Below are 16,347 nucleotides of genomic sequence, written 5' to 3'. Positions count from 1 at the left end.
TGTGAGGAACATTTGGCCTCCGCGCACTCGCTATACTAAGGCTGTTTACATACGAATGTGTTAGATGTCGCGTTTTTCTTGTATTGTCTATGAAGGTAAAGGATGGGTAGATGATTCAGTTAGAGCCGTGGGTGATTTTGACTCGATGATTTACTGATTTCCCAACAGTAGATTATTCTAATTTGGATATTGAGCATAACGATTTTGAAATATGAAGAATATGAACGACGAAGAGAAAAAAGAAAAAGCCCTAAACGTCGTATTATTTTTATTGCAAGAGCATAACTGCATATTCAAACAACATACCACAAATAAAATCACATAATATATCTAATATCATCCCTATCGATGTTTAAAAGTAAAATTTCGTCTCTTTCAATCAAAAGGCTCTTTTCATTCTAAACTATCGCTACGTTTTCCTGCCTCGTGAAGCACGTCCTAAGCCCGTGACGTTTGGAGGCGATCCAAATGGTTCGGGGTGAATGCGCCTCTATTAATTTCATGTTCACTTCTCAACGCCAGCCTAAGTACTCCTTTAGTTAAATCATTTTGGAAATTGTCCATTTTTTGATAAAGTGCGCCACCAATTTCGAGATGGATTGTCGTTGGGATTACGAAGCGTCTATTGTTAAATGCATTTTATTTTGTTATTATTATTACTACCGTTTTTTTATGTCTTAGATTTTTGTTCATTCTTCGACACAATAATATAATATCATGGACATTGTTTACTTACTAAGTTTTTCTGAAATTTTACGGCTGATTTTTCAATCGTTGGTTAAAACTTATTCATCAAATAACGTATTAAACTACCATTTCAAAAATGTATTCTAATTGTCCGTTTGACAGTTTACAGGTGACATTTTAAAAATTTCGTGTACTTTATTGGACTGATAAATTTTAACCAAGGATTGAAAAATCGGCCCTAAGTGATGTAAATCTTTGCTTTATTTATTTCGAATTTCATGTCTACAATGATTAGTTACAAATACAATATTTAGATAAAATGTACAAAAGGTACGGCATAGCTGCCGCAAGGGAGCGTACCCGAACATTGTCAACATTCTCGCGTTTAATTAATTTTTTAAATAAATATTAATTTAAATAACTGGGGACTTTCTGACAACAAATGTGACAATTTTGTCACATTTAAGACATATTAATATTTAATATTCCACAGTTGCTATTTACAATAATGTATAAGTATTAAACGATGCGGTTGCTTGCCCGACTTCGCTCGAAATCAGAACGAAAAAAATTTGCTATGTCACTCTTGAATAGTTGTCTACTGTTAAGAATTAAAAAAAAATCGGTTTGAAAGTAATTATATAAAATCTGTTGTTAAATCATCTTTGCACTTTTAGTATAGATTAGCAAATTGCAGACTGCACCGTACGACACGCTAACGCGGCGCTTTCTATGGGTTTTGTAACAGCGGAGACAACACATTATATAATTGCAAAACTTGTATTTATTCTTCATCTAAAAGTTAAGGAATTTAAAGGACGTCAAACTAAATTGAATGCATTGTAGAGATAAACAAAAAAAATTTATATGTATGTGCATACATAATTCGTAATTAAAATCTACATATCAGAGTCCCTTATAAAACTGGTCCATATATTCAAAAGTAGGTATTTCATTTATATTTTGATCATATTTTCTAAAGCTTTGTGTGGACCACTTTGGAATAAAATAAATGATTACGAAAGCTTTAAGCAGTTTTATTCGTAACATTACGAAATAACGATTGAATTATTCAAACGCATTTTAATTAAAAGAGGCCTTATTTAAGAATTAAACACAAAGCATCCTCGAACACGAATTCTGCACAAATCTTAATTAAACATAAACAACACTCGACATATAGAATAGAGCTTATAACGTATGATTATTGTGAATTAATTGATTGAACACCGGCTGTGTGTCTCGTACAGATAATATAATATACCCTTGGCCCGATTGTAATTATTGCATTCAAATGAATAACGATTTATTTGTGCAAATGTCGTGAAAGAATATATTTAAGTCGCAAATAACCGAGCTTCGCAATTTGTTCTATTCAAAGTTTATAATGATCTGCGTTTGCGACGATGAATTACGAATTTACTTAACTCGCGGTAATTGTGCATTGAATTTTACAGACAAATTTTAATAAACTTTCATTATATTGCACAATTCCTCGCTTGAAAAAATAAAGAAATACAACTAAACGTAGTATAACGATTTTAGAATCGTAATATTTCAGTTCAAATGGCGAAGTCTAGTCCTATTACTGATGTAGGTAAAACTTTTTCTGTCTTGACTACGAGTTACGACTAGTCTAAAACTTTATTAAATCAAATCCTGTCATGTTATATGAATATAAAGTAGCGAAATTGACTGAAATTGGTAAATAATATACTGTATATATACAAAAAGATATCCTGAAATAGTTCACCTAGGAAAAAAAATCTACCAAAATCCCATATAAACTGTATGCAGGATGTCACAGATTTAGTGTCCTAAGAAGAGTAAAAAAAATATCATCAAATAAAATGTTACTCATTTTTATCTATTTAATAAATTATATTTCTACATCCCTTACTGATTACGCGCCGATCTCTGCCATCCGAACGCGCACCGCAAAACTACAAGTTCTATTGAACATAGTACACTATTCGTAACACCCTGTATACGGCACCACGCGGCGCCCGTGACGTCACACACGCACGCTGCACGCACACTACTATACACAGTAGCACGTGACCGCAGCGCCCGTGACGTCACACACACACGCACGCACACTACTATACACATCACTCGTGACGTCACACCCCACACCCACCTGCGGCGACACGCCGAGCATCCTCAGGCTGGGCGGCGCGGCGGCGAGCGCGGCGCGCGGCAACAACACGTGCCCGAAGTCCACCGTGAACGCCTCGCACCACACGCCGAAGTGGCCGATGTCGAACACTGTCAGCTCCTGTAACGGAATACGAATTAGTACGGGAAAATACGTATCTTTTATTATGCTGCAAGTAGAAGTAGAAAGTTTTAATTTACTTTTGTGTATTAACCAAGTAACTCTTTTAATATTCTATGAAGTTTTGGGAAGTTTAGAAAAATGTGCTCAGACAGTTGTCTAACTATAAACTAAGAATTAATCATATAAACTTGAAAATTCTTGTATTCTGATCTTTGCTGAAGATTAAAGAATATGTTCCACTATTTAACAAAAATTTCTTCATATTCTGAAATTTATTTTGGAATATGACACGTTTCGAATTAGAAGTTCTTGGAAAAACAACAAACAGATTAGGAGCATCTTCTTAAACATGAAGTTTCTTACCCCAGGCAAAGTCAGCACTATGGTCTTCTTATCGTATTTCCTCAAGGGCGTTTCTTTACCGTTCTCATCGGGGATGCGAATGCCTTCAGGTGACGGTTTCTCTCCACGGCCCACCCAGAATTTGGCGTCTGTGTAAAAAACAGCAATTTAATTTATAATTCTTTCTAGATACAGAATTTTGTATTAGAGATTATGAAACAGGTAAGATTAACTTTAGAAAAAGGTCAGATTTTGCTCAAACCCACAGAATAGATTATCAATCGTATCATCTTGTAAAACTACATTTTACCTAAACAAAATCTATAAAATTATTTAACCTTATTCGTGTTTTGTAAAAATAAATGATGTCTATATTAAATCTGGATGATTGTTCGAAGCTATAAGGTTATCTGTAGGCCCCGGATGGCGGGTGCAATCCACGCTATATTCATTAAACAAATGCCGGTATTGGAATTGTTTCAATCCCACCGCTATCAAGAGCGGATCCAAACGAAATTCAATATGAAGCCGCGATAACACCTCCCCTCCCGCTCCCGGCCCGCTCCCCTGCCGCTCCCCGGTATCCCGACTATTGCTGGATCATGTACATAACTCGGTCAACGGCGGTACATTCCCTTTTATTGAGTTACTATGAAATCATTGCAAGACGATCTCTAGAATAGTCGATCGCGAAAACCTTTTGTTTGAAAATTTCGCTTCTATGGTTTTTTTTTTTCTAATAAAGCCTAACAATGACAATTGATAAAAAACCTTATCGACGACTATTACTACAGAAATGTAAGTATAAGAAATAAAAGAAATGATTAGTTTTATAGAAGATTATAAACTAGGTTACCTCTTAGTTCATGTGTAAGTTGAATTTACGGTACGTCGTAGGTACTCGAGTAGAACATAATTTATGCAAAGTTTAACATATTTTACATAGAGGAATTCAACGCTGTATAAATTATTATAAATTATCACGTCAAAAATATCTTAACATAATACACATGTTATTAATGTAGTCACGACCATTGCAACTGATATAAATTAACGCTTATTTCATTGAGAGATTATTTATAGATATTTGATTTATTTATTGCAAAATATTTATGATTGTCTGTGAATTATTTTCTCATGTGTGTCATAAATTCATCATGTTAATTATTGAAGGCGCGTAAGTTAAGAAGCTTAAGGCACAGAATATTGGCACTTGGCGACAATTGGTGTCACTCGTCTGTCTGCTAACAAGCTAGTGATGTTAGAATTAAAATCATTTCTACACAATGAAATTAATTTATGTCTAAAATTAATTAAGGTATGGGTATGGGGGTATTCAAAAATTAGTATATGATAATTATTGTTGAAATATTGCTTCGATATTGAAAAATGTATGAATGTTTATAAACAAAAAGTTAAATGTAAACATAATGGAATAAATCGAAATTCGTATCTATTTGGAAAATAAAATAAAATTGACAGAGATGGCAATCACGTTCCTGTTTAAAAGAGATTAATTGATTGTTATTATTCTGAAAGTAATGCAAAAAAAGACTGTATTGTTTTGAAAATGTAAAAAGCAATCAGATATTTTGTGAAACTCCACACATTCGTACACACATACACAAACGTGATGGTGATCAAATGAAAAATTTACCTTTAAATAATCAATAAACATATCGTGCCAACTTCATAAACGGAATTAATGATAGTGTTGAAGTGATAAATGCAACACGAGTGAAATAAATTATCAATTCCCTTTCGTTACGATGATCGGCCGGCGTTTGTATTTATTTTGTGAATGTTTACAGTTTCGCAGAGCTTTGCGATGGACAAATATCAGCTCCAGCTCAGTCATGAGCCGGTATTTATCTGTGATATCTCGATTGTTTTTGCTTCTGTTAAAGCTATTGTTTATTTGCTTTTGATTCTAAACTCAGAGATAGGATACTAAGCTACTCCCTAAATACGTATGCTGATATGTTAATTTTAGATGATTCTTTGTCAGTCCTGTCCCAAAAAGAACATATAAAATTGTCGAACTTACATTTTTCTACGAAACAATTTATTTTAATAGTTTTCGGAAGTTTGGAATATTTTATAAATTGAAGAAATTAATAAATTCTGTTCTATAAATTTCCAACACGAGGAATTATGAATAATTCTGTCGCAGCAGAGCTGGGCGCCTGCGGCTGTAAAGTACATATTAACAGCTACACAATTGAAACATTGTCGCTACTGTCGGCAATGTAGGGCTCCTTTGTCAGCGTGATGGCATTTTTAATTTTATAAGATGGATCTATTTTAAAAATAAAAGATGAGGCAAACGTTTTGATCGAATCATTGCTTTGATTGCAGCTTATATCTGGCCCATAGTCAGATTAAAATGACACACACATTACATATTGATCAGAAATAAGAAATAATAAAATATAAAGGACTTATTCTATTAAGGGCCGATTTTTCAATCCTTGATTAAAATTTATCCGTCCAGTAAAGTATTACACGAACATTTTAAAATGTCACCTGTAAACTGTCAAATACGGACAATTAGAATACATTTTTGAAATGGTAGGTAGTTTAATATACGTTATTCGATGAATAAGTTTTAACCAAGGATTGAAAAATCAGCCCTAAATTGTTAAAAATCCATTCTAGCCACTTCCTAAGACGGCCCCGTAGCGTTTGATTCGACATTATTTCGTCAAAATTTAATTTGATTTGAAAACTGAAAATCTCTAATGACCTTTTCAAAGCGCTACAAGACGGGGCACATTGTTCCAATAAAATAAATTCAGTGCTAGGCGCGCTCGTAACACTACCGTGATTGCTTCCGAGCTCGCTCCGCTCTGTTTGCGACGCTTGTCATTCTTGTCATTATCATAGAAGCTATGCGTACAACAACTCTAAATATACGTATTTTCAACCGACTTCAAAAAAAGCAAGAGGTTCTCAATTCGACTGTTTTTCTTGGGTGTGTTACCTCAGATATTTCGACTGTGTGAACCGATTTTGTTGATTATTTTTTTATTTGAGTGTAAATGTCTTCCCGTTTGGGCTTATTTAAATTTTGTCCAATTCTGACAATTTGAAAGTGGCTTAGTTTTTTATTAAAAATAATTTTTGATGTTCAATGATATTCTGGTTTGTGACTCGAATAATTTCTGGAAAAATGGCTTTAAAACGTTAAGCTCCAAAATTTAGATTAAGGTTTAGATTATACAGGTCCAATTATTTTGGGGATTATATTTGGGAGCACTTTTTCTGACGCTGAAAAAGGTAGATTAGATTATAAATGCTACATCATCGGTATTACTTAGGTCTAGTCTAGGGCACCTTTCATGAGTTAACATCTTTTGTTCACACAAATGCTTTTGTTAGCTAATAAACGTTTCTATAAACTTTTACCCCTGATTGAATTATTTATTCAACATCATCAGACAGAAATTCAATTCATAAATTCGATTCAAACAGAATAAAAAAAGTTGCCATTAGACTCTAATCTTACACGTCGCGTTGTAGCGATGCGATTGCTAAGTTACAATAATTAGCAATCTTAATTCCTCTACCCCTTCTTTTAAAGTTAACGATTTACACACCAGCACCAGTTATGTATATTTTGCAAACCTATCTAGAACTCCCAGTTAATACCGACACTTCTAAATTCTGCAATATACATTGTTACCCTGACATCACCAGTTCTATATATTTTAGTTGCACTTACCCGGAGCCTCTCCATCATAGGAGAAGTTGGGTATGAGCAGGGTCTGCGCGTCGACCACGACGATGGGGTCGGAGGAGACGCCGTGCACGCCGCGCAGCGCGCCCACCTTCACCGGCTTCGGGTACTCCAGCCCAACGGGGATGTCCACTGAGCCGAAGTTAACCTGGAGGAATGTTTGTGTTGATTTGCTGTATGTTATTAGTACCTGTATAAAATTTGAACAGCGAAAATAGTGTCTTCTTTTAGAAATAAAAAAAGTTTTGACAGATTCCGGATTAGGATTTATTCCATATTTATTGTAACGCATTGAACGGTGAACCATTCGATATCAAAAAATACAACGTAAAAAATGTATCAAAATCATGTGACTTGAAAAATCGCCACTTTTTATTAAATATTTTTTTTCTGTTACGATTATGAAGCAGTCACTGAACAATTTTTATAATATAAAATAAACATGAGCATTTCAGTATTCAATATGAACAATTACACACATGATAGAGACACGATGTAGCAACATTATCCCGCCCACATTTAAAGCTACATTAAATATGATACTGTTCGATTAACTAAGACCTAAAACTCAGGAGCGAGTGAGCCACTTGCAATATTATTACAGGCCACATTTACATTTAGTCAGCAGATGCGTCTGTTTATCACGGAGTTATCTCGAGACAATGCAGCGTCCCGCGGGACCCGTTTGTTAAGTACTTTCCTTGTGTTTGCTTTGCACAATGTCTGTTGTAGGCAAACTTTCAGCATTACGGTTGCCTCTATCTTGCCAAGTTTGAGGTGTGATATTCGTATTGTCAGCGAATTTCAGTTCAAACCAAGACGGTAGCATAGGAAACTCAATGTGAAACAGAAGTTGTTATTTAATTTATTAATAGAATTTTAAAAACATGTATCAATACTCAATAGAAAAAACTACTCAATCAGTCTTAAAGCTAATATTGTTCAGTTTTCTCATCACATTAAACTTGATTTCGACATACTTACATTTCTACTTCTTACATCATAATATAAGATTATGGGGCAATTCGACAAGTGTTAACAGAGCATTCCTAGCTCAAAAAAAATGTATTAGAGCCATTTGCGGGGTTGGACCGTTAGAAAGCTGTCGGCCACTATTTCGAAAATTAAACGTCCTGACTCTGACTTCCATGTACATACTGGAGAGCTGTATCTTCGTAAAAAAACACCCCCAATATTTCACAAGGGCGGCTAACGTGAGCATTATTCCCTCTAGAGACCCTGATAAACTTAGTATGCCACGTTGTAAAACTGCGCTTTACTCTAAAAGTGGGCCTATCATGCTCATAAAAATATTTAACCGTATTCCTAAATGTATACGAAACCAAACATTTAATGTATATAAAAATAAACTAAAGAAATGGTTGATCTTAAATTGTTTTTATAGCTTAAAAAAATTTTTTGACCATAAATGTTAATTATTATAATTGTATTTATAGCCTTTAAATGTAATTATTGTGGAATGATATTTGTCAATTGCAAAGTGATTAATTTCAATATTGTATTTAATATAAATTGAGACAGTATTTGCATGCTTTAGACTAAGCAAAACATGATGAACAATCGAAATATTTTGACATCTCTCTGTACCATGTTTTAAGCAAATAAATATTATTTTATTTATTTTTTATTTTATTTTGTTAATTACTGTGAATGTCCTCATCATCTTTGTCGTTATCATCAAATCTGTAGTGCCACCTCGCGCTGAATCGCGCAAGTGAAATGTTTTTCGCTATAGAGCATATTATATACAACTTCCCGATATCATTCATCGGGGCCTTGACGGTCGGCCAGTCGAATAAACTGGTATGAGATCCTCCCTTTCTCGATGGAGGAATTGGAAAGGGACTTTTTTGTGTTTGGGTAACTCACCGAATAGTCGTCACACCAGACGGAGAACCAGGTGAAGTCCTTGAGCGTCTTCCCCTCGGGCAGGGAGAGCGTGATGCCCTCGCCGCGGTACTTGCGCAGCGGGCCCGCGCCGCCGCGCTCGTCGCGCAGCCGCGTGGCGCCCGCGCTGGCCGACTTCGTCGTGCCCATGTAGAAGTACGCAGCTGGGGGGAAATACTTGTGTTCATTAAACTTTATTGGGAGAATAGTAGCAGTTCATAGAAGTACGATTATAAAGTCTTCGGAACTCTATTATGAACATGTAAGTAGTAACCGTATTATAAAGTGTGGATATTGTTTATTTATTTATCCAATGAACAATAGCTGTTTAAAAATGAAAAGTATGGATGTAGTTATTATAATTATAACTTGACGGAGAATCAAGTTACACTTAAAAAAATATTCGTTTGCTTCTTTCATAATCTATGGAGCAGAAACAGAAATATCAGTGAAACAAATCTGCAAAGCATTTAATATATTATGGTATGGGATTTACTTAAATCCTACAAAAATGTACAATTTAAACGATATCCACTCCAGAAAAAAAACGTACAACAGAATATTTGCAGTAAATTTGAAATATCCGGAAACTAGGCCGATACTCCAAGCAATGCAGTAACCGTGTCATGTGAAATATAAAACTATATCTAAAATAAAGGTTTATATACCAGTTCAAGACTGTCTTTTTTAAAATTGTTTTTATATGTTCGAATTAAAAAAGTTTGCAATTTCATTATTTTCATCTTTCTTTTATAAGATAGTAAATTAATTACGTGGCGGTATTTAAAGATTAGGACTAACCTATCGTCAATGTATCTAATTTGAAAATCCTAAAATAACACCGTGAGAGATTATCATTTGTCAATAACCTCACGTCACTTCCCTGTATCATAAACTGTAGGATCCTATCAAAACATCAGATGATATCCGGTTACAATTTTCAATTTTCTTTAATACCTTGATAATTAAAAAGCTCTTCCGCAGTGAACTATATTCAGATCCCATGGGTTTCGATCACTAAGAGGATTTCCAACCGCTTTAGGTTTAAGAACAATTAATTAAAGGATTCCGCACCTGTTGTGATGAAATATCATTTTTATTAAAAGTTTAATTTTATTCAGTGGTTGGATATTACTGCCTACAACTCTCTATAAGGAATTTAATTTACTTCCTACCTATTGATCAAACAAATTCTGTCCGGTACTTATGTGTGTTGCTGTTATGGTAATATATAGGGATTAAAAACTTAATAAAAAAAATTAAAAGCCATAGAATCGACTACTAATGAAGTTACTACTTATACTTTAAAGGAAAGGGTAGAAATACGAAAATGTAAACCAGTCCAATTTCAATAATAAAGCACTCATCGTTGATACACAAACATCCAGCATTCTAGCGAATATAAATCAAGCATCCCTTTGTTCATTAAATAACAGATTACGTAAATACGATCCGAAATAACATTATCGCGGATCTGTATAGAAACGAAACAGCGCATTGTTCACGCATTTCAATTATTATTTCGTACAAATTCCGGGCCAACGAAAAACCAATATCAGCGAGCTTTTATTTTGGACGGCGACTCATTGTGATTCGCGTCATGAAAACCAGATTTAAAAGGCAAATTGTCGAGCGTGGCCTCTATTCTGTGAGATGTAAAGCAGGGAACAGATGAGTTTCGCTCCACGTGCCATTCGGCTCCGCGGCTTTGCTGGAAAACAAAGCCAGCCAGGTTGTATCGGCAATCAGTCACAACGTTAGAAACGGCTAATGCGGGTTGTGTCATCTCTAAATACGAAAAAGTATGTTTGTTTTAACTTTACGGTTTTCTAACTTTTCATAGTAGTGATATTATCAAAAAAATATACAACGGGAATATTTTAGTTATTACCTACTTTAACTACCTAACTTACGAGTACATAACTATCTATCCACCTAGGATTTTGCTTGCGAGCGTTATCGCGCGGCAATCGTGCTCCATACAAATTCTTAATTTATCTCTCTGTACATACCTATGCTAAAATTACGAAGATTAGTGAATTTATTTAAATGCAAAATCGTATTTGTATTTACATTAAGTAATTTATAATTTAACAAAATTTACTTTAACTTGACAAAATTCACATAATTAATGTATCTATACATAATATATATCTCTCTATTCTTTAGATGCCACCACTACTCTTTATTAACCATATTTAAAAGCATTAAGAATTTTCCCTTTCTTATAAAATACTTACTTCCTCATAGATAGCATCGCCCTCGTTAAGGAAAATGTCGACGAGCCGTTAAACCAATTACCTTATCCTCAAAAAGCAATAATTATGTAAATACAAATAAACGGCTCCATAAGCTCCCAGACCCGCCGCCCGCGCGCCGGACGCTCAAGCAAACTCTTTGATTTCAATCGTTAAGCCCTTTCTCACTGTAAAAAGGGAAAAAATGGGAAATTGCAGGCCTTTTTGCACAAAAGCCAAGAGGCCATTGGATTTTTTCTAACCTTTTATTGAGGTTCTTCAGTTTATAACCACTTGGAGAATCAAAAGGCTCGTTCTTTACCGAGCAGATGAATCGAGTGAAACGGTAAATAAATCGATCTCCGAGACCCAGGAACTCGTATTTATTTAACACTTTAAGCCCCTTTGAATTAAGTAATTGCACTTATTATAATAACTAATTCTTCTTTCGGGTGTTTATCTGAAAGAATTGATAATAGCGAATATTTTCCTTTGCTGTTCAATAAACGGTTGTTTTACAATGTTAACAAGTTTGGTTATTGCTCTCTTATCTATCATGTACGACCACTATTTACGATAAAGGCCGCAATTAAAACATTTTACTGCTTTCTGTTAATTTGATTAACTACACTGTCATAAAACTCATTACCTATCTACTTACATCTTTATTAAAGCTGTTTAGGGATTTTTTTTTATAATTAATATGAGAAAACATTCTAACAAATTATCTACTTTTATTACAAATAGGTAACTACTGAAATATATAAAAACTAAAGAACTTTTATTCGTCTATAATAGAAAAAATATTAACTTTATTATCAATACAATTTTCAAGAAATAAGCAAACCTCGTAAATTTCCCGCGTTTTATCCTTTAAATTTCAAATTAGTTTCTTTTCTTTTTTTCAATTATTAACAAATCTCGATTAATTTTAATATTCCTATAGGTACTATAAGTTATATATATCATTACTCATACACCGACAAGCGTAAGCACGGAAAACTGTAAAACGCAAGATTGCAATTTAGCTAAAAAGCGCGGGAAGCAGATAAGTGTCACTTTCAGTCAAGTTCTCAATTGACAAAATCCCTCGCGAGCACAGGCGCCCGCCGGCCGCCCGCTGCGTCGCAAGTTCGGATACTCTTACCGAATCAACTCACTTTATGAGTTTATCGCAAGGTTTATCGAATATTAATTTTAGTTTTAATTTATATTATTTTATATTATTTTTTTTATACGAATATATACATATTTAAAATAAAGTGTGGTTATAATAACAATTATTGATGTATACTAATTAATCTTTATTTAAAAACGTACGTAACGTAACTAGATAGAATTATGTAGTACATTTTTTTTTATTATGTTAACGATTTTAAACATCGAATTTTATAAACATTTAATATAATACATTTTAAAGAATTTCATACATCAACATAAAGCAAAAAAAAGTTTTTAACAACTCAAATATAAACGAATATTAGCAATAAAGTTTAATTTACTTTAAATTATGATCGGTTTGCTGGAGACGCCGGCGATAACTGGCCAGATAATAAAGGTTTGTAATTTGTAAGTATTACAATCCAAACTCTTTTGTAATATCCTTGTGGAATGTGGAGTGAATTCATTAAAAAATTCTTTAAAAACTACCGGAACTTTTTTAATTTGATCGCATTGTTTAATGTTTACACAAATAAGTTTCTATATTTGCCGTGTTGTTTTGGATTATTAAATGGCTATTTGTAGAATCATTGATATAATATTTTAAAGTGGCAATTATTTGTTCAATTACATAAAATTCATGTTGCATTTAATAGCAATAAATTATAATAGCTATATTTTTACAGTTAATTCAACAAAATATAAAATGTCGTTGCTCCAATTAGTATAAGAGCTACTCACGTTAAAGGTCAAATGGCAGCTCTAGCAATGACGTCACAGCTAGGCTCAACTAATGTGCCCATTTTAAAATGAAAATATAGTATATATACCCAATGAATAATGAATGCCATACACTGTATTCATTATACAATTAAACTAGATAATACGAATGCTAATTTTAAAGTTACGAATTAAAATTTGGATACAGAAAATAACGCAAACACACGACTTTTAAAAGAAGTTTTAGGCGATCTAGATAAAAATTGGATAGTTGCTTTTTGCGATCTATTTTCAGGAAAAATTTGCTAGAAAAAATATCGAACGAGTCGAGCCTTACAGTTTGATTGGGAAAAAACATGAACAGAAATAGATTTGGCGGCAGTCCCGCTTGTCGGGCTGTCACGTCTGCAGAGCCACTTATCAGACGGACAAGATAAGCGCTTGACGCCTGTGCTGCTCGCTGGTAATCGAACTTCAACTTTACGTTTCTGTGATGTAATGCTACATTGAACTCAAATTTAAAATTACACTTTGAATGACGGTTCCTGGACAAGATTTTTTTGTAATCGTACCAGCCCCCACGAACCAGGTTTACAGTGTGGGAGCTACTCAAAACGCAATAAGCTATAATACAGAAATTTTGGCCGTACTATTAGATTTTAACTGTACTTTTTTTTTAGTTTTAATTCTCATTCTCTTCAAATGTATGTACATTAATTAATTATCTACCACAAATTACTTAGCCAGTAAAAACTAAATCTGTGAGAGTCTTAAAGTTTTAATTATCTGTCACCGTAAAAATTTTCACCTTTAATACCGAAAAAGGTACCAAAAAAAGTAAAATCAAAGGCTGTACGAAAACTATGAGCATCCAGAAGAGCTAGGAAAGTGAACAAGCGCTCAAACGTGGTCTTTGAAATCGAAATGAAATTCCGACGAATACGACTTCGCTACAATTTGCAGTTACCTGTGTTTCACAATTCACATTACTGTTTAATTAAACTCAATGTTTGTGTTCATTAATTTTTGATAATATTCTGTGAACGATTTTTTTTTGCAAATTGTTTTCTTCAAGATAACAACCTCATTACATAGTGTGCCTGACAGACAGAATTTAATTGAAATATGTATATCCTCATTTTACGTATTCATTTCGGCCTTATATTATATTAAATTAAGCTTCTTCTAGAAGCACTTTTGAATAGTCTTATTGAAATAATTATACATTATTATATCAGTTTTGCATCGTTATCGTATGCTTTTGACGTCTAATATTTTATATTTTAAAAGTATTCCCTTATTCAGCAATGTAATAGAGTAACCTTTGGCAAGATGGCAGTCTGCGGGGAAATCTAGTGCACGGGAGCAGTCTCCGCGCGACTGTACTCGCGTCCATCTGCTATATGTAGGTATACAGTCGGGCGGAAAAGTGGATTGGAAATTGCTTAAATTTTCTTCGATACTGAAAGCACAAGATCGATGGGTTTGGAAAGCAATTCCAATAATCTAGTATCTTAAATGTTTAAAAATACGTGAGTGCTGATGACTTTGCTAAAACATAGCATCTGTTCATTACTATTATCAATTTTTAATTTACATATTGTAATTTGTAACAAATCAGAAAATATTTTGATGATGTTTTGATAAGAAAGGAAATATTTCTTGATGATAAAATGTTGAAGTTTAAGAAAAGATGCAATTATAAATAATTCCGTTCACCTATCGCTTGATAACAAGCAGTGTATAACTAAAACTATATAAATCAGTTTGTATGGAGTTGCGAGTTACAGAATTAACCTATAACTAGGTACTAGCAATGTGGTGGCAATACGCGGCTGGCAACACGTAAATTGCGTTTACCCAGAGGACATAACCAGAGCCGGCGCGCCGAGCGTCACCTTACAAATTACACCAATTTTCATATCTAATCTAATACTTCATGAACATTTTCTGAGCTTGTGGCTTTATCAGTGTTTTTTTATTAAACATGTATATTACTATTCATTTAACTTATTCTTTTCAAATCTCAATTGATTCAATTCCCTATAAAAAACCTATTTTAGGCTCAAAAGCGTTTTAATTTAAAAACGTTTATTCCGTAGTTCGGCGTGAAAAATGTATGCTTTTGAATTCAATATTAAACACTCGAAATAGCTTTCAATTGCGCAACATTTAAAGTAATAAAATCTATTAAAACAGAAACGCTCGTGTCGAATAAGCTCAATTTAAAACGTTTTTATTCTGGTCAACAGAATGCATGCTTTTAAATTGCTATTGGAATACAAAAAAAAACTTGTTTATATAGAATTTCTTTTCAGATATTGAAACTTAATTGCGGCACCATTACGTAAGTTTTTATTATCAAAAATATTGTAACATCCTAACTTTTTAAGTTTAGTTTAGTTTTAAGCCTGAAATATTAATATTAGATGTCCTTTTAGGAAACATGGTTATCTATGAAAAAATTAGAATGAAATTAGTTGTGCTTCGAACTTTGTGACGTCATCAAATAGTTCTCACGCGCCCTTTGTTACGTGGTACACGCCAGTACGGCCCTGTGTGTTCAGCATTTGCTGAGAAGGCGCAGTGGGCTTAACGAGCTCGTTTATCTTCACCTCTCGAATATTATTCACCAGTAACGCTCCTAATTACACCTCAACTCGGAACACTGAATTGCTTTTTAACTGACTTCTGAAGGTTTTCAGGGAAAAGTGTATTATATTTGATAGCTATATGATTTGATGCGGTATGAATGGAGTTATTTTTCTTTAATTTAAATGTAAATTTTTTACAATTATGTTTGAGTAATTAAATTTAATTATTAAATTTGTTGTGAATCACCAGTTTAGAAGAATTATAATTCTGAAATTAAAGATTTTGATCCTGTGTATAAAAATATATTGAGAAACGTTCCCTATTTCTATTTTCTATATATCACACAAGATAAAGTCAAGAACAAAAAAAAATAGGTTATCTTAAGTTTTATTTCAACTACATGTTATTTATTTAGACCACGGGACAATTGAAAATAGCAAAAGCTAAATACGGTTATAAAACGTTTAAACTTTTTAATACAAGTTTACACGATAAAGTTATATAATTGGGAACATCCGGTAAAATTTATTTCAGAACTATAGCGAGATCCAGTTAATTTCTACTTGAACTATGGCTAATGGAATGCATTAATTCGAACCTTATTCCCAATAAAATATGATTTGTTTGGTACATATTTTTAGATTTTGTAGTATTTAGTCCAAATTCCACACAAAGTC

The 16,347-nt window shown here is 33.4% G+C and overlaps 1 protein-coding gene across 2 annotated transcripts in view; it reads right to left on the bottom strand.

The window, feature by feature from the left end:
- Positions 1 to 16,347, bottom strand: part of LOC123702706 (protein Skeletor, isoforms B/C) — a 58,777-nt gene that overhangs the window by 18,888 nt on the left and 23,542 nt on the right. For both annotated transcript variants that reach the window (XM_045650493.1, XM_045650491.1), the window contains exons 3-6: positions 8,940 to 9,121; positions 7,035 to 7,197; positions 3,332 to 3,459; positions 2,828 to 2,965 (exon numbers count right to left, since the gene is read on the bottom strand). In XM_045650493.1, coding sequence (XP_045506449.1) covers positions 2,828 to 2,965; positions 3,332 to 3,459; positions 7,035 to 7,197; positions 8,940 to 9,121 — 611 coding nt within the window. The remainder of the gene's footprint in view (positions 1 to 2,827; positions 2,966 to 3,331; positions 3,460 to 7,034; positions 7,198 to 8,939; positions 9,122 to 16,347) is intronic.

This window comes from Colias croceus, chromosome 24, assembly GCF_905220415.1.
Source record: "Colias croceus chromosome 24, ilColCroc2.1".
Classification (NCBI taxonomy): Eukaryota; Metazoa; Arthropoda; class Insecta; order Lepidoptera; family Pieridae; genus Colias; species Colias croceus.
This window is presented reverse-complemented; position numbering and strand designations above follow the sequence as displayed.